This window comes from Microcebus murinus, chromosome 3 (assembly GCF_040939455.1).
Source record: "Microcebus murinus isolate Inina chromosome 3, M.murinus_Inina_mat1.0, whole genome shotgun sequence".
NCBI lineage: Eukaryota > Metazoa > Chordata > Mammalia > Primates > Cheirogaleidae > Microcebus > Microcebus murinus.
In genome coordinates this window covers 73,601,988-73,624,848 of record NC_134106.1, presented here as the reverse complement: position 1 = coordinate 73,624,848, position 22,861 = coordinate 73,601,988, and the positions used below count along the sequence as shown (strand labels likewise).

The following is a 22,861-nucleotide window of genomic DNA, read 5'->3' as shown; positions in this document are numbered from 1 at the left end:
TCTGGACCAGATGGTTACACTTCAGAGTTTTACCAAACATATGAAGACGAACTTGTACCTATACTACAGAAATTATTCCACAACATTGAGAAGTATGGTATACTTCCTAAATCATTCTACAAAGGCAATATCATCTTAATACCAAAGCCATAAAAGGACACAATTAAAAAAGAAAATTACAGACCAATATCCATCATGAATATAGACGCAAAAATCCTCAACAAGATTTTAGCAGATAGAATTCAGCAGCACATCAAAAAAATAATTCACCATGACCAGGTGGACTTCATTCCAGGGATGCAAGGCTAGTTCAACATATGCAAGTCTATAAATGCAATTTGCCTCATAAATAAAAACAAGAACAAAGACCATATGATTCTCTCAATAGATGCAGAACATTTTTTTCTTGGTATCTCTTCAGATACATCCTATACTTTTTTTTATTATAGCAAGAACAGTTAATATGAAATATACCTGATTAACACATTTTTAAATGTATAATACAATATTTAACTATAGTCACACTGTCATATAACAGATCTGTAGAACTCATTCATTTTGCTGAACTGGAATTTTATCCCCATTGAAGCGTATCTTTCCAGTTCTCCTTTCTCCCATCCCTAACAACTACCACCCTGCTCTCTGTTCCTATGAGTTTGACTAGTTTACCTTACATATAAATGGAAGCATGCAGTATTTGTCTTTATGTGACTAGCTTATTTCATTTAGCAAATGCCCTGCAATTCATCCGTGTTGTCCCAAGTAGCAGGATTTTATTTTTTTTAAGGCTGAATAATATTCCATTGTATATATATATCATATTTTTTTACTCATTTATTCATCATTGGACATTTAGGTTGTTTTTATAATTTGGCTATTGTGCACAATGTTGCAATGGACATGGAAATGTAGAATGAATTAAAGATTTTAATGTAAGACCAGAAACTGTAAAACTCCTAGAAGAAAACATAGGGGAAACATAGGGGAAAAGTTTTATGACTTTGGTGTAGGAAAGGTTTCTTGGATATGCCACCAAGGCACAAGGAACAAAAACAAAAATAGACAAGTGAAGCTGGATCAAACTGAAAACTTATGCACAGAAAAAGAAACAATTAACAGAGTGAAATGTCAAACTATGGAATGGGTGAAAATATTTGGTTACTATGATTAAAAAAAAGGATAAGTATGGGCGAGAATGTGGAGAAATTGAAAGATTTGTACACTTTTGTAGAAATGTAAAATGATAATGCCACTATAGAAAACAGTATAATCAAAAAATTAAAAATATGACCCAGAAAACCCACATCTGAGTATATACTCAAAAGAATTGAAATCAGAATCTCAAAAAGATATCAGAACACATCCTGTAATTTTGATATGCAATGTTTTCATTGTCATTCCTTTCACTATTAATCTGTTTTCAGTTACTATTTTCTTTTTAAAATGTTGGTTATATATATTATTTCAAAATATCTAAGTGGTTAGATTATTTGGGGATTATTTTTAAATCATTTATATCTTTTACTGTCCATGGTCAGACAGAATAACTTGTATGATGTCAATTTTGGGCAATTTATTAATATTTTCTTTATGACTTTGTCCACTACAAATTTATAATTTTTCCATGGAAACCTAAAAAAATGAGTACTGTGATTTTCAGGTATGAAATTAGGCATATATAAATATATAAATTTATTTATACATAATATTAATGTACTATATTATATTATATAAGCATATTACATAATATATTTATATATTATATATTGATATATTAATATTTTAATATTAAAAGATATATTATGTATTATATTGTATATATAGAATATATTTATATATACATTGAATTTTGTTAATATTTACTTTTTTAATAGAATAAAATGCTGTTTATTAAAGAATTCTTTCTCTTTCTCCTCCCTCCCTCCCTCCCTCCCTCCCTTCTCTCTCTCTCTCTCTCTTTTAAATAAAACATCTGTAATCATGTTATGTGAACTGTCAGCCTGTCTTTATTTTTCTATTTTCTTTATTTTTGAGTTGGGGGTCTCACCATATTGTATAGGCTGGTTTCAAACTCCTGGGCCCAAGTGATTTAGCTGGGACTACAGGTGCATTTCACTATGCTGTGCTAAGGACTTTTACTTCTAAAACATAGGACCTGAGAATGATTAAAAATAAAGGAAATGGAAAGTAAAATTTAAAAATAAAGAGGGAAAATATAGACAATAAAAATACCAATCAGAAGAAAACTTGTATAGATATAATATCTGACAAATATAGGTTTTGTTTTTGTTAAATAAAAAGAGGGTTATTACATAATAATAAAATAATAAAGCAGGAAGATAAATAATTATGAATTTATATGCAGCCTTAAAATACACAAAGCAACATTGATAGAATTATAAGACAAAATTGACAAGCTCATAATTATACTGAAAAGCTAACATTTTTCTCAGTAATTGATAGATCAAATAGGCAAAATTTAATATGGATATAGAAGATTTGAAGAACAAAATGAATGAATTTCATTCGATGGAAATATATAGAACTCTAAACATAATCATTAGAGAACACAAATTCTTTTCAAGAATACCTGGAACAGTTCTAAAATTTGACCATACACTACGCCACAAAGTAAAGACTCATTGTCAAATAGCTACATTTACTGGTCCCATTTTAATAAAATTAGACATCATCAATGAAAAGATAACCAACTAATCCTCATTCATTTATGACTCAAAGAAAAAATAATTATTGAAATGAGATTTTTTTTTTTAGAACTGAATGGCAAAACAAAAACCCAACACATAAGGAAACAAATGCTACAAGTCCAAACTTGTGAGATGCAAGTGAAAAGTGCTTATGGGAAGTTTATAGCCTTATAAGCAAAAATTAAAAAAAGGAAGATTAAAAAATAATGAGTTAAGTGTCCACTGTAAGAAATTGGAAGAAGAACCAAATCATTCTAAAGAAAATAGAAGGAAATAATAAATTATAAAAAAACAAACAAACAAAAAGAGGAGATCTGTAAAACTAAAACTGATTCAGTGGAAAAGCTGACCGGATAGACACACCTCTAATGAGATTTAATGAGAAAACAAGAGCTAAGTCTCAAGTATATATTAGAATGAAAATGGGATTTTTAACTTTAAAAATCATGAAGAATACTCTTAGCAACATCGTTCTAATGTATCAAGCAGCCTGTAAGCAGCATTGACTACTGCGGTAATTAGGAGGGCTTGTCACTTTGTCATAGATTTGGTTGGGAAGGACAAAACAAACTGGCAGTTTACTAATTACATAGACAGCAAAAGCAAGATCAGTATGTGTCAGCTCTCCGTGTTCCTTGTTCCCTAGGATGACATCAAAACAAAGGATGCCAGATGCCAGATGATATGAGCAGTAGGTTGCTCTGTTGTAGGGGAGCCAATTCTAGACGCTAGATAAACAGCTTTATAGCCTGTAGATGTACCCTAAACAGGGTCAGGGATTGGTTAAGGTTGCACCAGAACTAGGCAGTAGATGAGAAACTGCTACAGGGTAACCTCTTGCAAAATAGGGAGTGTTCCTTAAGATAGAGAGGTGGGTGATAATCAGCCTTGTGACAGCTCCTCTCAAGACAGGCTGTTGTACCATGTTCTGGGGAGGATGGCAGGGTGTTCTGCAAAGATTCAGGTTGGGCTGGTTGTGCTTTGCCTCTGTGGCCTAGGTGGATCTGTGCAAGGCCATGGTGGTGCCATGGCAGAGCTGCTCCCCTACATAATGCATTTGAAAATTTTGGCAAAATAGAGAATTAATTACTTAGAAAAATGTGTCATACTCAATATGGCTCAGAAAGAATCAGGAAACTTGACTGGACCTATAGTAATTAAATGAATAAGAACAATAATTAGTAATTTATCTTATTCCAAAGATACTGGGCATAGATATTTTTATAGGAGAGTTCTAGGAAATCTTCAGATAATCCCTCTTAAACTAATTCAGATAATGCAAAAAGAGAGACAGCTACAACTTGCAAGCTATTTAACCAAAAATGGACAAGGATAACACAAGAAATAGATTATAGAGTAATCTTGTTATTAACATAGATGCAAAAATCCTAGGTAAACCAGCTGTTTGTTTTTTTTTTTTATTTCGGCATATTATGGGGGTACAGATTTTAAGGTTTCAATAAATGCCCATTTCCCCCCCTAACTATTTACTTTTTATATTTTAAATTCTTACTTTTTATTTTGTTTGCTTGATCAGTTGAGAGAAGTATTAAATTATTCTACTATGACTATGTTTTTAATCAAATTATCCTATTATTTTTATACTGTTTGCTTAAATTACTTTGACTCTAAGTTTTTTGGTACCTAATGATTCATGTCTGTCATATCTTCTCATTGGCCTATACCTTGTATCCCAGTAAAATATTCATTTTTTTTAACTATTAGAGATATCTTTCTTAAATCCTTTGTCGGCTGTGCATACCAGTATTTCACCATTTAAAAGACATTTGTTTTTCACACATTAACATGTCTGAAACCAGGATGCATCTTACTACAGTGAGTGGCATCTTACAATACTGTCAGTGAGGTGACAGTCATGACATGGTGGTCATTGCCTATTCATGGGCGAACACAGTTGGTTTTCCTGATACCATGGTTGGACAAATGCTTCCCATTTGATGTATCATTCAATAAGTCATAAAAAAACCCATTTGTTGAAGGAATATGATCCTGGATGTTGTTGACAAATCTTCTATTGATTCATCCTGTAAGTCAATAAAGGCATCATCATCAAAAATTACGGAATGGGAGCAGCTGCTTGGAACAATGTCCAGAAACAAGGGTAGAAACTCATTAAGACATGCTGTGTCACCACTAATCTTGTTGACACAGAAGTATTATGTGGGGAGAAAACTTTGATAACTCTGAGTCAAAGAGTGATTCAGCAGAATCAGACTCAAAATGTAAAATAATCTTTAGGATTTCCTTAATCAAGTAATCTCATTTATATTTATCTTTTTATGAATGAAAAATAATACTAGATTATATAATATATGCCTTTAAAAGAACCTTATTTATGCGTACAATTCTAAGAAAGTATTGTAACATAGTTTGATTTGTAATTTTTTTCTTTTTTAGTAGTACATAAAATAAATGTATGTCTTGTAATTAATGGCATCTTGGAGTCAATGTAACATTATATTGTCAACTGCTTTTTTGTGTTAACACTTGTCAGACTTATAACTTCATCAGTCCATACATTTTCAGCCTTTTAAAATTATTTTCCCTTACACTTATCTTTTATTAACAGCATACAGCTAGACGTGTGTGTGTGTTTGTGTGTGTGTGTGTGTGTGTGTGTGTATGGGTGGTTTAACAAATCACCTGATAGTCTTTGTCTTTTTATTAGAATTTAACCTATTTACCTTTATTATGATCATTAGTATGTAGAACTAAATATGACATCTTTTGTGTGTTTTTCAGTTTATTCTCTTTTTTCTTTTTCTTTTCATGTGAATCTGACACATTATATATTGTTGTATTTTACACACGTCTGTACCTGCTAATCAGATTATTACTTGTTAAATAACTAAGTAATTAGTGTTTTAATACAAAAATCATGGTCTGCTACATGACATGTCATTATATGATAGGAGTGTTTTGGTAATATCTGGTGTATTAATTGGAATTTGGGGTGGACTAGGAATGCATTGTTATTTTTTACATTTAATATAATAAAACATATGTTTTACTATCTGAAAATTTTCTATCCAACATGGTTTCTGGAACAGATTAGCCATTTGAGTTTCTGCTTTGTGAATTGCCTGTTCATTGCATTTGCCCACTTTCTTTTACTGTTACTATTGTGTCTCTTGTCCTTTTTTCATTGATTTACAGAAGTTTCTTATATATTTTTAAGTCATAATACCCTGTTGGTTTTAGTTGTTGCAAGTATCTTCTTTCAACTTGTCATTTGCTTTTTTCAATAAGAAGAGAAATTCTTATTGTTTGCTGTCATCAAATCCATAATTTTTTAACCTTATGGTTTGAGCAATTGGATCTTTTTTGTCATTTTTAAAACAACATTAAACCTTACTAAATTATATGTTCAACCTTACATATTGCACCTTCCAAATCATCATTCTGGATTTATTTCTCTTCATTTGGAGTGGTTTCTTCAAATGAGTCTTCAGAGGTCTTTGTGGGACAAATCTTCTGAGACTAGGCAACTTTCTGAGAAGGGCTTTTACATTCTTATATATGCTGATAATTCCTGGGAAGGTGACTTTTAGGGGCCTGGTAGGCTGAAGAGGGAGTAGACTTCTCAAGAATTAAGGAAGCCTATAACAAAAGTGCAGTTTGGGGGAAACAATATTGGAGAAAAGCCAGGGTGAGCTAGGGGCTAGTGGATGACTCACTCAGCATCCAAGGGAAAAAGCAGGAGATATAAATGGATTCCAAGTCAGGTGAGGTGACACTAATGTAGGTGGTCCATGAGCTTTTTCTGCTGTGTGAATAATGTACTGAGCATAATATCCTCCTCAACCACAATATCCACCTGGAAAATTATTCCTATTTTGTAGAAGGGTAATCTGAGACACAGAGCCGTGAAGACACTTGATTGAATCCACATAGCTAGAAGGTGGCAATGCCACATTTTTGACTCATAGCTGTTGAATATAAATGCCACACTTTGCAAACAATAGTAATAATCACAGCTATCTTCCATTCAACATCTCTTTATTTTTAGTCACTAGGAAGTGGGAAAAGAGCACAGGGAAAACCTGGGAGCCAGAGCTGAAGCATTGAAAAGGATGCCTGCTCTTCTGGACTCCCCAAAGAGGGGTTTCGAGTCCATCTTCAGGGACCAGGATGCCTGCCCTGGGCTCTGAGGTGCTGTGGCTTGATAGGCGGTGTCATCTTTGCTCAGTTCTAGAAAGTGTGCTCCCGGACCCCAGGGACTCCCATGTGCAATTGGAATAGCATCCAGGCAGCAGTCCTGACTTGGGAGTATTGCACAAAATGTTGAAGTCATCTCATTTCTTTATTTTTACTGTTCTGGGGTTTTCCCTCACCTTCTTTCCTCGAATAGCTCTAAGCAGTCTGACGTGTGCTGCTGCTGTCACTTCTCCACCCAAGGCTTCACCAGGAAGCAGCTTTCTAGAGAGAGGAGCTTCCTTCACGCAATCCTTTGGCTAGAGGCCAGGAACCCTGCCTGAGCCAGTCAGCATGCAGAGGGTTACACAGTGCCTGGCCACAGGAACACTGAAACCTGGATACACAGTGGTGTTTGGGACCCTGATCCTGAGCTCACTGCTGTGCTCTTGGCCTGGCCCTGGTCATGGACAAGGGTCTTTGCCTGTGTTGGAATCAAAGGAACAGCTGCTTTTCTTTGAGCAATGAGTTGATGCGACTGTCCCCTGTGCTCCTCACAGCTGGGGTAGGGCTGAGACAGGGCTGGAGACACTGTGTTTACTGAGGAAGCAAAAATTGGCTAGGCCATTTGGGAGGCTGGAATAACAAGGCTCGGGTAAAGCCAGCTGCAAATCAACAAGAAACAGTTTTTTCTCCCAATGATATGCCACAGCTGTAAAGTATCATGATGTCCCCCTTCTTTGAATGGCTACTATTTTTTCACTCACTAAAAAATTCTTACTTTGTTCTTCAAAAGCATGAATAATTGGCAATTTGGCTATTTGAAGTATATCAACAAGAATAAAACATCCCAATTTTGCCTGGAGGGTATAAATCCCTGTGACATGGAGAAACAGCCTTGATTTCCAGCCTGGGTACAGAGTTTCAGATAAGGGGCTTCTGGACACAACATTCTATGTCTGTCTTAACTTTGTACTTTTGGAGGACACAGATCCTGGATCCACTAATGGCAGACCCAAGCGCACGTCATGATATTTTAGATGAGTGGCTAAAACGTGTGCTTCTGCCCGAGTGGATGGTCCACCCTCCTTCACCAGTACTGCTGTGCCCATTGGGCCCAGCTGTCATTTCAGACTAAACCCCGATATTAGGTCCCTCTGGCAAGGGACACAGCCATTGATACCAATGACCTTGGTGGTGGATTGAGAATTGGTCTTTGTCATTGTAATTGTTAGAGCTTGAGTGGAGGGGTAATAGATAGCATCCTTTTTTCTCACTTGAGTTATAAACCAATTGAAAATTATGACAAAGGTTCATTTTTTTTGTTTATTGATAAATTCATTACTGATAAAGCTGGTATTGAGTGTGGGTTCTTCCTGTAAACAAATGAAGTACAGAGTAAGACCAGTCGCTGGCTGCCCTGCAGCCACAGGCCTCATCATGGGAGACGGCCCGCATGAAAGTGTAAATCATGAAGGAGCAGAGCAGAATGGATGCTTTCCACCATCCCACTGGCTCTCAGTGGAAAGCAGGTAGGTGGCGGCTGGGCCACACAATCCTACCTTCCCATGAGTAGTGTGACCACGTAATGCACGATATGATGTGTCACTTTTGAGAGGAGAAGGGTGTGCACTAGGATGTACGGGCTTCCCTGTACTTGGGGGGAGTGAGTGAGGGGAGGAAGAAAGCCAGGAGTTTAACAAAAGGAAACATGAAGAGTAAAGAACTGTTGTGCCCCTTTGGTGCTTTATGTCAGAGGGGAAGGGGAGATTAAGGGGCTGCAACAGCTGCCCTCACAGAGTGGAAGGACTTGTGTAGACATGACAGCTCCTTTATTCTCCATGGTGTCAAGGCTTAAGAATAGGAAGCCAGATTTTACTGTGAGCATGATTAGTCTCGTTAAAGAAGGTGGGCTGCCTGGGAGGAGGCCAGTTTCTCATTTCACTTTTAATTTAATTAGTTATTAATTTAATTAGTTATTAATTTATTAATAACTAATTAACTCATTTAATAAAGATTTATTAAGCACAGACACTATGCTAGGGGCTGGGTATATAATAGGTAAACACTACTTCCCTGCAGTCAAGGACTTTGTAATGTGATGAGGGAAGTAAAGAAAGACAAAGGCAAATAAAGTGATGGCGAACCATTGGAGGGAAACAATCAATAACTGGAGACAGAGAATACAAGAGGTAGAGGAAGGAGCTTACTTCAGATATGTGACCAGAAGGTGAATTGGAGGAGCCAGAAAGACAAAATACAAGAATAAACCAATACAGGTACATAGCATACACATATGCTATGTGTATGAACATAGCATATGCAAAAGTCCTGGGGCTGTGAAACACTTGATGTGCTCAAAGAACTGAAATATTGGAATAACTGAAGACAGTATTAAGAGAGAAAAAGTAACTGGGAAGCAGGGTTGGAGGCAGGGGCCAGACCATCCAGGTAAGCCTATATAAATCATGATAAGGACTTTGCATTCCCTTCTCGGGGCAAATGGAAACATTGAAGGAGCCTAAACATTGGAATGGCATGGTTTAGATTTACATTTGTGGAGATAATCCTGGCTGCCACATGGAGATTTACCAGGTACAGGAATAAATGGAAGGAACAAATCAGGAGGCTGATCCACAGTCCAAGGGAGCTGTGGTGTTTGCCTGGCACATGGTGGGTGGCAGGGAAGGTGAAGAGAGATGGGTCTGCTTTGGACACACACTTATTGATGGATTGGGTGTAGAGCTTCAGAAAAAATGGGTATCAAGAATAACTGCTAGGTTTCTGTGTTGAGTAGCTGAGATGGAGAAGACTGGCGTGGGGATCGCAGGCTGGCGGAGTATCAAGAGTCAGAGCCTGGGATGGGCACGGTGGCTCATGCCTGTAATCCTAGCACTCTGGGAGGCCAAGGCAGGAGGATTGCTTGAGCTCAAGAGTCCGAGACCAGCCTGAGAAAGAGCAAGACCCCAACTCTACTAAAAACAGACAAAATTAGCCAGGTATGGTGGCACACACCTGTAGTCCCAGCTACTAGAGAGGCAGGGTCGCTTAAGCCTCAGAATTTGAGGTTGCTGTGAGCAAGGCTGATGCCATGGCACTCTAGCCTGGGCAACAGAGCAAGACTCTGTCTAAAAAAAAAAAAAAAAAAAAAAAAAAAGAGTTAGAGCCTGAATAGCCAAAGCTATCTTAAGCAAAAAGAACAAAACTGGAGGCGTAACATTACCTGACTTCAAACTATACTATAAGGCTAGAGTAACCAAAACAGCATAATATTGGCATAACAATAGAGACATAGACCAATGGAATAGAACAGAGAACCCAGACATAAAGCCATCTACATATAGCAAACTGATTTTCAGCAAATCAGACAACAATACACACTGGAGAAAAGAAGCCCTATTCAATAAATGGTGCTGGGAAAATTGGATAGCCAGGTGCAGAAGAATGAAACAGGACCACTATCTCTTACCACTTGCAAAAGTTATTTCAAGATGGATAAAAGACTTAAATGTAAGGTATGAAACCATAAGAATTCTAGAAAAAATGTAGAAAAAACTCTTCTAGATATTGGCCTAGGCAAACAATTTATGACTAAGACTTCAAAGGTAATTCCAGCAACAACAAAAATAAATAAATAGGACTTGATTAAATTAAAAAGCTTCTGCATAGCTAAAGAAATCATCAACAGAGCAAATAGACAACCTACAGAATGGAAGAAAATATTCACAAACTATACATCTGATAAAGGACTGATATCCAAAATCTATAAAGAACTCAAGCAAATCAGCAAGAAGAAAACAACAAACCCATGAAAAAGTGGGCAAAAACATGAAAGGAAGCTTTTCAAAAGAAGACAGACAAATGGCCAAGAAACATGAAGAAATGCTCAACATCATTAATCATCAGGGAAATACAAATTAAACCACAATGAGATATTGCCTTGCCTCTAGTTAGAATGGCTTTTATTAAAAAATCCTAAAACAGTGGACGTTGGCATGGATGCAGAGAGAAAGGAATGCTTATACACTGTTGGTGGGACTGCAAAATAGTACAACCTCTATGGAACAGTATGGAGATTCCTCAAGGAACTAAAAGTAGACCTACCATTTGATCCAGAAATCCCACTACTGGGTATCTACTCAAAGAAAAGAAGTCATTTTATCAAAAAGACATCTGCACTTGAATATTTATTGCAGCACAATTCACACTTGCAAGGATGTGGAATCAACCCAAGTGTCCATCACTTCATGAGAGGATTAATAAAATGTGGTCTCTGTATACCATGGAGTACTACCCAGTCATAAACAGGATGAATTAATGCCTTTTGTAACAATTTGGATAGAACTGGAGACGATTCTCCTAAGTGAAGTATCTCAAGAATGTAAAAACAAACACCACATGTACTCTCTATTAAATTGGAACTAACCGAGGAGCACACATATGCACAGAGGGAAGTAAAACTCAGTGGAAATCAAAGAGGGGAAAGGTGAGAGAGGTGGGAATGGGCAAAAACCTGCCTAACAAGTACAGTGAACACTCTTTGGGTGATGAGTACACTTGTAGCTATGACTCAAGCATTACAAAAGCTATCCACGCAACCAAAAACATTTGTAATCCCTTAATATTTTGAAATAAAAAAAAATTACCAAGAGAAAGAAAAAAGAGTTCTACTCAGGAAATATTCCATTTGCAAGCTCTGAGACAGTCCAGACTGGTAGCTGCAAATGCAAATCTGGAGTTTAGGGGAGAGTTCTGAGCTGGAGATTAAATTGTCAACACACACCTGAAATTTACATTCATGAGGACAAATAGTATCACCAGTGAGATAGTACAGAGGAGAAGAGAACCCAGGATGAGTCCTGAGGAATGGCAGCCTTTATAAGTCACTTGAGGGAGAGCCCGTAAATTGAAGAAGGAACATCCAGGCAGACTGAGGAAAACCCAGACGTGACTTTTGCAGGATCCCCAGCATGTGAGCGTGGAGATCGGCAGGGTGTGTCCAGTGCTGATTGAGACGAGGACAGCAGGGTGTCCGTGGGATTAGGTCACAGGCAGGGATGGGAACATCACTGATGATGCTCAAAGCAGGCTTTGGTGACGTTAGATGTCATAGGTCAGACTGGAACAGGCTTAATAGCGAATGACTTACCAGTAATCAGGAATGTACAGATTAAAATAGTGAGTTATCCCTCATACACTGAATCAGCAAACCTTTTTTTTTATTTAAAAATAAGTGTTGGGCAGGGAGGAATGAAAACACCATTAGCAATATAAATTTGAAAAGCCAAGGGCAGATAGTGTCTATTGAAATAAAAAACTGCTCTTACTCTATGGTCAAGCAATGTACTTATCTATTCCAAAGAAGGACTTGTATGTGTGCACGGTCAGCATATACTAGAATGTTCATTGCCACATTGTTTGTTTAAAAAACAACAGAAAGTGGAAAGTAACTGTCCATGCATGAATGGATAAATAAACAGTTGACAGTAAAACCTTTCTGTTGGGTATTTTGCAGCGGTTGTGAGATACAGCTGTCCATACCAATGTAGACAGCTATTTGGACATAGCATTGAGTAAAAAAGTGAGTTGGAGAAAAATATGTATTGTATCATACCAATTAGGGAAACGTATGTGCTTAAGCACACACACACACACAGATGCACACACAAAAAATCCTATATATTTCCAATAGGTACCTATGAGTATGTAAATGAATAAGAAATGGACCAAGATGATACCAACACATAACAGTGGCTACCATTGGGGTGGAGGGAGGGGAGCCAAGACTTGGGGGAAAGGAATTTGGATTTATGTGGTATTTTGTAACATTTTTTTACAAGGCAAATATATCAATGTACTAAAAATAGTGAAATATTACCATTTTTTAAGGTGAAAAGAGTGAATGGAATGTGAAGAAAGTAGTTTTATCAGAGACTGTTTCACAAAGGCTGGTTCTCGAAGGTTCCCATCATGTTCTCTGTGCTTGAACATTTTCTGGCACAATAACCAGGTGTGGTGCTGAGCAAATCAATGGACAAAAGAGTGGATGCCCAGGGTGGCCAGTTGGTGCTATAGTAAGAGGCCTAGAAAATTACTGTTCAATTCTGCTCTGATTTGGAGATTCTGCCTTGGAAGAAATAAATGATTGCATTTTCCGTGGGTATGTTCCCTAACTTTTTGTTATGCAGTTTATTGCTGACAACTGGCATTTTGGGGGTGGGAGTGTGCAGCAAGAAGACTCAGTGGGATCCTGTCTACCTAAGAATAGAAAGGCAGGGCTCCACCCATCCTTCTAGGTGGTTGAAGAGCAGCCCACATGGGCACTGAAGGCAAATGGCTGGAGAAAAATAATATCACATAACTCAGCTAGATAGGAAAAACTAGTTTATTTCACCTGTGTAAGATTATAGAATTATTAAGAAGAAATGTCTGTCAATCATTATTAAGCATATGTGTGTCTTTCAAGTTACATATATTTAACAGAAGATTTTAGGTCTTTATTAATGAGTAATTGAACATTATGTAAAGAACTTTGAATTTCTGGCACCACTTCCACAGGACTTTGTCCCCTGTTTGTCAAGGAAAGAAATAATAGGCCAGGCATGGTGGCTCACGCCTGTAATCCTAGCACTCTGGGAGGCTGAGGCGGGTGGATTGTTTGAGCTCAGGAGTTTGAGACCAGCCTGAGCAAGAGCGAGACCCCATCTCTACTAAAAATAGAAAGAAATTATATGGACAACTAAAAATATATAGAGAAAATATTAGCCGGGCATGGTGGCACATGCCTGTAGTCTCAGCTACTCGGGAGGCTGAGGCAGCAGGATTGCTTGAGCCCAGGAGTTTGAGGTTGCTGTGAGCTAGGCTGACGCCACGGCACTCTAGTCCAGGCAACAGAGTGAGACTCTGTCTCAACAAAAAGAGAGAGAAATAGTAGATTGAGCTGTAGTTGCTCATTGCTCTGTGGGAATTCCAGAGCAGTGTTGCCAGATCTTCCAATTTTTCTTAAGAATCTTGACTTCCCAATTTTTGAAACACTGTAAGGACAGATGAAAACACCTGAACAGACTAGGACACCCAAATCAACCCCTATAAATGTCCCCAGTGTTATCTAACTTTACAGGCATGATTTACTGAATCTTTAAGAAACAGACAATGTCCTTGTTTTACAAACTGTAAGACAGAGTCCAAGAAGAGAGAAAAAATTCTACAGCTCTTTCCATTTGAGCATTTCCTTGATCCCAAGATTGTAGCCAGTCCCAAGCCAGTCCAAGATTGTAGAGTTGAGAATCTCCCTCTTCTTGTTTTCACATTCCTTCCTGGCATTCCTACCTTGGTCCACAAGGATGAGAAACTCTGTCCTTCTCCCTGAGATGGTGATGTTGAAGGGAACTCTCCCACTCCTTTCCACCTCCAGAAGAAGTAACTCTCTGGTTAGCAAGACCCTGATATTTGTGAACTAGCAATCGGGGAGTAGTTGAGAAGGCAGATTCCACACTGAAGTTGCCTAGAAAAGCCTGGAGTTTACTTCCCCCTTTGCCTTACTCGCTTGATTCTGATAGGGACGGCTGGATCATCATAGTGCCTTGAGACTATGAAATTAGAGTTGGTGGGCATGTCTTTGATTTCAAAGATCTAGATTGGGGTGAGGATTAAAAGGTACTTCTCATTTCCCTAATGCAGCTGCAACAATAATAAAGGGGCCTTCTCCTGTGCCCCACATCGTTGTGCATAAACATAAATGGATGCGGGGGTGGGCTTGGACAAAGTGCAACTCCCCAGGCTATGCGTGGACCCTGTCATGAGGGATTCTGGCTGGACGCCTTCTGGGGATACTAGGGTTGTGCTTCAATTCTGCAGCCAACTCCTCCTGAAAGGATGTGCTAACATCATCACAGTCCCCTGGGGTCACAATGGGCATATGAGGAAGAAGAGAAAGAACTGAGACAGGGAAGCTCATGAGCAGCCTTTCTGCGTTTTCCTTCTCCATATTCTTTGAGGAGTTTTTCAGCTTTGCCGTTCATTGGACCCTTTTTGAAGTTGAGGGCTTCTCCTGCCATCATAATGCAAGGTCCTCCCTGACACACTTTGGTATCAACAGGAAGATGCTAATATGTGCAATAAAAACTAATTTGTTTCAATAATATTTTGTTGAGAAACTGTTATTTAGGAGGCAAGATTTAGCATCTAAATGAAGTACATAAATGTAAGAGACAAAATTTCTGCCCTTCATGTACCTAGAATTTGGTTGAGGAGAAGAGAGAAAATGGGCCAAGACAAGGGAAAAAAGCTATAGCACAAAGGCTAAAGAAAGATCCAATAAGAAGGCGAAATGCAGTGGACCTCAAAGAAGAAGAGGTGTTGCCTTTGATTGGCAAGATGAAGAGAGGCATCTAAATACTTCAAAAAGATTTAAGACGTTAGTAGGGCATAGGCAGGTGAGTACACAATGATGGAAGTGGTTGAAATGTGTGCAAGGGCATGAGCAGAGACACAGATGGAAGAATCCAAAATGTTGGGGTGGCAAGCAGAGAAGTTTGCTTTGAAAGAATCTGTCTTAGCCTACATGTACACCAGAAAACAGAGCCTGAGACAAGGATCTGCGTGCAGGATGATGAAAAGTGACCCCAGGGAACAGGAGCGGTGGCTGGGGAAATTGAAGTGGGGAAATGAGGGAAGTCAATGCAGGAATGTGTTCTCGACCTCAGCCCTGCCTTGGGCAATTATGGCTCAATACTGCCAGGACCCTCTGAGGAACAATGCAGAATGTACCTCAGAATTGCCCACCTGTGGGATGGAAGAAAGTAGCCATTCACCATCCACTCCCATCCTCCATTTTTCAAGGGTTCCCATGGACCAGCTCCCTCTCACTTCCAGGTTTGCACATATGTGAATGCCAAGTATGTTCCTGCAAGTGTCCATCCCCCAGGTGTCCTGGGATCCCTGGAGTAAGGAAAGGAAGATGCTCAGGGCAGCTGAGATGACATGTTGCCAGATTACACCTTCTCAGAGCTGGGTGCACAACAATAACTGGAGTAAAAAGTGGGCTAACAGATGGGGTTCAAGGAATATCCCAAACAGATTCATGGGCGGTGGAGCAATAGGAGATAATGCCAGTTTGGGGACAGATTATGCCTGGCTGAGAAATTTCAACCTAGCCATGAATACCCATTGCAAGACCCAATACCTCTGCTTGTCATGTACAAAGAAGGGCAAGATCTCTTGAGGGAAGAGAGCCTGTCCTATTTATATTCATGTTCAGAATACTGTAGCATATTGCAATCTACATGTTCTTAGTTAGTGAATTTACAGATTATATTATAGACTTTAACTAAAGTAACCCTCACTACTAAATTCCAGAAAACATGAATAATAACAAGAAAATTCAAAGCTGGTGCTTCTTTTTCCAATCACTTTATAAAGTAAAAACAAGGACAGTATACTCAGTCTCAGAAGTTGTCTGAAAGAAATTCAAACTGATCTGAATGAGTCTTTGAAATATGGATTGATTTACATTCACAACAGTTAACAATCTTAACCAAAGTACAGTTGACCCTTGAACAATGAAGGGGTTAGGGGTGCTAATCTCTTTCTAGTGAAAAATCCACATATAACTTTTGACTAACCTCAAAACTCAACCACTAATAGCCTAATGTTGACAGGAAGCCTTACCGATAACACAAATAGTTGATTAATACATATTTTCTCTGTTATTTGTATTATATACTGCATTCTTACAATAAGGTGAGCTAAATAAAATGTTATTATAAATGATAAGGAAGAGAAAATATATTTAGTGTTCATTAAGCAGAAGTGGATCATCATAAAAGTCCTCATCGTTGTCATCTTCGCTTTGATTAGGCTGAGGAGGAGGAGGAGGAAGTGGAGGGGCTGGTCTTGCTGTCACAGGGGTGGCAGAGGCAGAAGAGGTGGAGGAGGTGGAAGGAGAGGCAGGAGAGGCAGGCACATTTGGTATAACTTTTATTGAAAAAATCTGCATATGAATTGGACCGGTGAAGTTCAAAATTGTGCTGTTCAAGGATCAACAATATATACGGTGTCTCAAATTATTAACTAATGACATTATGAATCCATCATGATTATCAGGATAAGTAAAATTTCTATTTCACATTTATCTCATTCATTAACTGTATCATTTGGGATACATACTATAATGTTTATAGTAAGCATGCACAGAATTAATAAATGACATTCTTTTATCAATAGGGTCATATAAACAAAAATGTTTGGAATTCATATCTCTAGAACATGGGTTGGCAAAAGGAACAGGAAGGGTAGTTGTATGCAAGAAGCATTTGGAGAATAACAGCTGAATAGATCAAGAAAGAATGAAAAATGATTCTTAGGTTTCATATTGGGAGGATGACATCCATGTAGGGGACATGGTGCAGAAGTGGATGTGTGGAGGAGGAGGTGGTAAGAACGAGGTGAGTGGGGGGGCGGGGCTAAAGTGCCGATAAACTCAGTGCCTGGTGGTTTCTTAAGATGGCTTGGTGTGTTTTCAAACAGAAGCTTCTATGACAGCTTGATCCTCTGTCCTGGAATCTGCCACCCACAGACCAGGCTGGATTTATTTTTTAGGATCTAAGTAGAAGTTAGTGTTGGTAGTTATGTCCCTCTTCTGGGTGAGAGTGATGGGCTGTCCTGCTGTGAGGAAGGTGGCTATGAACCAGCCAGGGTAGAAGACTGACTCAAAGACAGAGGTGGAGCCCTCCTTATTGTGGAAAAAGAAAAATGGCTTTGGTGCTTTCTTCTCCAGGTACAGGTTCATAATCTTTTTCTCCTGGGGGAGGGAAAGAGGTTTGTTAGAGAGGAGGCTTAGGAGGAGAGAGCTAAACTGTCTCAACCCTGAGTGCACAGCAGGGGAGTGACTACTGATCCCAAAGGCAAGGAGAGAGGCTAGGGACACAGACAGATGAATGGGGGGGGGGGTCATCCAAACAGGGAAACCATTAGTTTCCAGTAGCCTGGCTCCACCCCAGGATCCCCTGACACAGGGTGCTTCTGATTCTTTAAGGCATCATTTTCCCTGGAACGCAGGGAGGTTTAAATCCCTTTCTTAGTGTTTCTGGTTTGCATTCACCTACAGGTTCAGGCCAGTCTCACTGCATTCCCAACCACCATGTGGGTTTATACATTACAGCTTCCATCATCAGCAGAAAGATTAGTTTCATAACTAAAAATCTTGCTTTTAGTACACACACCATAAACATGGAATCTACAAAATCCACACTGACAATCTCCCTCCATTTGTCTCCCGCCTTTGCTTATGTGGGAGCATCCCCTCATCTCAGAGCATTTCCAGGAGGCAATTAATCAGGACTGAGAACGGAGACACCACCATTCCTTGGCTGTTCTGAAACATTCCTATGGGTGTATTCTCTGTCTTTCAGAGGATCCGTGCTCTGACAGTTAAGTAAGTATTCTACCCATTCAAAGGCAGCGTTTACTGATTTGGGAATCATTCAGGTCACGTTTCCATCCTTATATTGAATCATCCAGGATTGTAAGAATATTATTTTTATCCAGTAACATACAAATGAAATTAAAAGTCTTTTTGACACTACTTCTCTCTTTAGCTGTACAACCACTCACCTTAAGCTGCAAAGTAGGCTTGCCCTGAAATTCCTCACAGAAGATACACAGATCTTTGCCTTGGATTGCCAGGTAAACCAGATTACCTTTTTCTTCATTGTGGAATTCTGTGTCTCTACTTGCTACTAACTCAAGAAAGACTGGAAACACAAGGGAAAATGGAGACAATGTTAGGCCCCATGCAGGGGGATATTCGACCTTTCTGGGCTGACATCCAGTTACTCCTCCCAGCCAGGGGACACTGAGTGTCCAGGACTCCCCCAGACAGGGTCCTCCCATTAGCCATTTGTCACCATTCTGAAATCCATTTCATTTTTCTTCCTTAATTGTAGAACTCCAACTATTACCAGGACACATTGCTTCCCAAGAAATAAAAATAGGATTTCCCACAGCTAAATGTGGTCAAATGCTTAATTTGTGGTCCATGAGCTATCAGTGGAAGTGTTGTATGGGACTTCTAAGAATATTCCTTAAAAGGAGTAGACACAGCTGGCAGGAGTTGTTTCTTATACCCTGTGTTGTTTTACTGCCTACCTCAAACACTTGGGCATTGACCTTGAGGTTGGTGAAGAAGAAGGCTAGAATCCTTGGCCCCTGGTGGCATCATAGAGCCACCATACTAGCCTGGGCTGGCCTACTCATGCTTCTTTGACATTAGAAAAAAACTACATTTAAGACTTGATTATGTGGGTTTCCTGTCACTACGAACTGAACTTAATTCCTGACTAATTTAGCAAGTAATTCCCAGGAGCTTGGGCATTCGGCATCTATCATTCTGGGCAGGGGAGACAGAATGAATTCATTCAACAACTATTTGTTGAATGCCCACGTAGAACAAGGCAGTATGTGGGCACTGGAGATTTAGTCGAGGAAAACACTGTCATTGCCCCCATGGAACTTATGATCTTTCCAAGTGAGATGAAAAGATGTAAACAGAGAAATATTCAAAACTACAATAAATTGCAATACCTGCTTTGGAAGAAGTGACCAAAGCTTGGGACAGTAGGAGAGAGACCATAGATAGAGGTGAAATTCAACTCAAGACCTTAGAGCTAGGAGAAAGCTCTTATATGAAGAAATGGGAGCTCTTTGCCACATGTACTGTGAGAATGAAGACCATTCTCAGCAATCAGACTGTCGGCATTCCAGGAAATGTCGACATCACTCTTAAAGGATGTGCAGTTATTGTGAATGGTCCCAGAGAAACCCTCAGAGGAAGTTCAATCACATCAAGGTAGAACTCAGTCTCCTTGGAAAGAAAAAGAAGAGACTCCAGGTTGACAAATGGTGGGGAAATAGAAAGGAACTGGCTACCGTTTGCACTATCTGTAGTCACAGACAGAACATGATCAAGGGTGTTACATCTTCTGTTACAAGATGAAGTCTGTGTACTCCCTTCCCTGTCAACATTGTTATCCAGGGAAATGGGTCTCTTGTTGAAATATGAGATTTCTTAGGTAAAAAATACATCTGCAGGATTTGGATGAGGCCAGGTGTTGCTTGTTCAGTATCTCAAACCCAGAAAGATGAGTTAATCCTTCAAGGAAATGATGTTGAGCTTGTTTCAAATTCAGCTGCTTTGATTCAGCAAGCTACAACAGTTAAAAACAGGGATATCAGAAAATTTTTGGATGGTTTCTAGGTCTTTGAAGAAGAGACTGATGAGTAAGATCTAAGAGTTGTCCAGCTGCATCAACATCCCAGGTGACTCCTAAGACCTATTTGCAATTTTACTGATGCAGTAAAAAAATATTGATTTGAGAAGTGGGAAAAAAAAAAAAAGAAGTGGGGAAAAAAAATAAAGAAATGGGAATAGGGTGGTGGAGGGGGTTTGAAGGGAGAGTATTCCAGTGAAAGGAAAAGTTTGAGTAAAGGCCCCTATATGGAAAAGAGCTGGCAAATTCAAGGCTCTAGAAGAAAACTGGTGCACCTGAGGTCTCCCCAACTTACCCCACCCACAAGCACAAACACACAGGCATGATATTGTTCAATTAATATATTAAGAAGGTCACTCCTGATTCTATGTGGAGAAAGGATGGGAGACTACAGAAACAAAGTGGCAGGGAGGCCAGTGAGAAAGTGATGGCAGTGGTCTAGGCAAGAGAGGATGTGATCCTAGAAATCATCAATCTTTGGTGATGGATTGAATGGAGGGTGAGGCAAAGGAGGAGACAAGATGTCTCCTGTATTTCTGGCTCAAGGAAATGGGGAGGACGCTAGTGCCACTCATGGAGACCATTAGCAGTTTTGAGGAGACAGATCCACAGTTCCAACTGGGATATAAGAAGTTGGAGATGTTTGGGAGGACACCAAGATGACACAGGTCAACTGTTTAGAAGGGAGATCTGTGTCGCAGGCATGAGCGGCAGACATGAGCATAGAGGTGGTACATTAATCCAAGAACCCAGCTTATTCCATGGGGCATGTGAATGATTGCAGAATGAGCCCTGAGGGACCCCATCATTTGGAAATTTCAGGGAGAAAGTGGAGTCATAAAGAAAATGCAAAAGAGGAGGCAGTGAACCATACAAGAATGAATGCTATTATAGAAGGAGAAGATGGAGAGTGATAAAGAAGGAAATTATCAATTACACTAACGCAGCTGAGGGGCCAGATAACATGAGGGCTGAGAAGTGTCCTCTAGGTCTGAGTATTTGAAGGTCAATGGTGACCTTGGGAATAGGAGCACAAGGGGATTAGTTGAAGAGCCGTCTGGAAGTCAGAATGTCTTGATGTCAGGGCGAAGTGGAGGTGAAACAGGTGAAGTGGAGAGAGGTTGCATAGTCAACTCTCTAGTGAAGTTTGGCTACAGTTGGCCCAGGAAAATGGATTGGTAGGAGTAGAATGTAGAGCTCAAGAGAAGGTTTTTAGTATTAAGATTACAGATGTTAGATTATAGCATGTCTGTCAGCAATAGAAAGAAGCCAGAACACAGATAAGAGTGGAATGTGGGCCGGGCCAGGTGACTCACTCCCATAATCCTAACACTCTGGGAGACCGAGATGGGCAGATCGTTTGAGCTCAGGAGTTTGAGACCAGCCTGAGCAAGAGCAAGACCTATCTCTACTAAAAAAATAGAAAGAAATTGGCTGGACAACTAAAAATACATAGAAAAATTAGCCAGGGATGGTGGCACACGCCTATAGTCCCAGCTACTCGGCAGGCTGAGACAGTAGGATCACTTGAGCCCAGGAGTTTGAGGTTGCTGTGAGCTGATGCCACAGCACTCTAGCCTGGGCAACAGTATGAGACTCTGTCTCAAAAAAAAAAAGTGGAATGTGCATGGAAGCAAGGAATTAAATCAACCATTGAAGTCCTACAGAAAGGGAAAGAAGCTGAGCTGGACAGATGTGATGGGAGAAGGAATATTACTTTTTATTAGAACAGAGGATGCCAACTTAGAAAGGTGTATAGGTTTGGTATTGGAAAGATGAAGGTGCTTGAATCTGAGGACTTAGGTAGTGATGGTTGGAATCTAAAGGACAGAAAGTTTAAGAGGAAGGTTAAACTTTCCATTTCCAGAATGAATAAGCCCTTCTAATCTGAGGATATTTTCTTTTGACGAGGGGAGCTGCCAACCCCTCATTTCTAGGCATGGGTTTTCCTTTGTGGGAGGGAACCATCCTGCCCCTTGTCACCCTTCCTGTGGACATAGGCTGGTGCCCAGGAGTTGGCAAGGTCCAGGACCAGGGTCAGGCAGGCTCGGCCCCAGCCCCAGTGGAGCAACAGCGGCTTAAATTGTCACTCACCAGGCTTGACACTGTTGTTAAGAGGAGCTGCTATTAAAGAATTTCCATCCAGGACCCACACCATCTGTAGAGAATCACGAATACCATAGACTTCGGGACTTTTCACCCCTGCAGGATGACAGAAAAGCACAAAACATACGTGGGATTGTTGTCAGCATTAGGACTCTAGTTGCATCCTGGTATTAATGGCTTTAGAATCCCTTGGTGTAGGCTTGCTTCTCTCAGGAGAGGCTACTTCTCAGAGCAAGAGAGGGGAAATAGGCAGGGGACGGTTTATGAATGAAAACATCTGGAAGGATCCATGCATTCAGTGTCCCAAGAGATTCTCAAGAATCATCTTTGTCTCCCCAGGGCTATTAGTGACTTATCTTTTCCTGACTGATAAAATCTCTGGGTAGTAATATTAATAAAACCCCAAAATATTTAAATTGGTCGTCAGCAATTCTACATAGAGACAATAACAAAAGAGCTAGCTGTCCTGAGATTTTCAGATGCAGGCTTACCATCTGTGTTTTAGCAAGAGCAAATATATTTATGGCCGAGCAAACGAGGGGGGCCTTATATCCTATTTCTTTGGTGAGGAGAATGGATGATACTTCCAAGCTGGTTTTCAATTCATTACTTACTCAATGGGGT

At 39.6% G+C, this 22,861-nt stretch overlaps 1 protein-coding gene and 1 pseudogene across 2 annotated transcripts; one reads left to right on the top strand and one right to left on the bottom strand.

Moving 5' to 3' along the window:
* Positions 1 to 14,188: 14,188 nt before the first annotated feature.
* Positions 14,189 to 22,327, bottom strand: IL36B (interleukin 36 beta). 2 transcript variants are annotated; one of them, XM_076000481.1, is made up of 4 exons: positions 22,226 to 22,327; positions 18,478 to 18,616; positions 15,677 to 15,810; positions 14,189 to 14,271 (listed from the first exon to the last, which is right to left on the bottom strand). In XM_076000481.1, exons 1-4 carry the CDS (start codon positions 22,287 to 22,289, stop codon positions 14,189 to 14,191), a joined length of 420 nt encoding a protein of 139 aa, XP_075856596.1. In that variant the 5' UTR covers positions 22,290 to 22,327. The 2 variants fall into 2 exon arrangements, with proteins under 2 accessions (XP_075856596.1, XP_012598224.2); XM_012742770.2 differs by lacking the exons at positions 14,189 to 14,271; positions 15,677 to 15,810 and adding an exon at positions 16,912 to 17,664 and having other exon boundaries at positions 18,477 to 18,616.
* LOC109730622 (large ribosomal subunit protein uL6 pseudogene) lies at positions 19,586 to 20,118 on the top strand (annotated as a pseudogene).
* Positions 22,328 to 22,861: the final 534 nt, after the last annotated feature.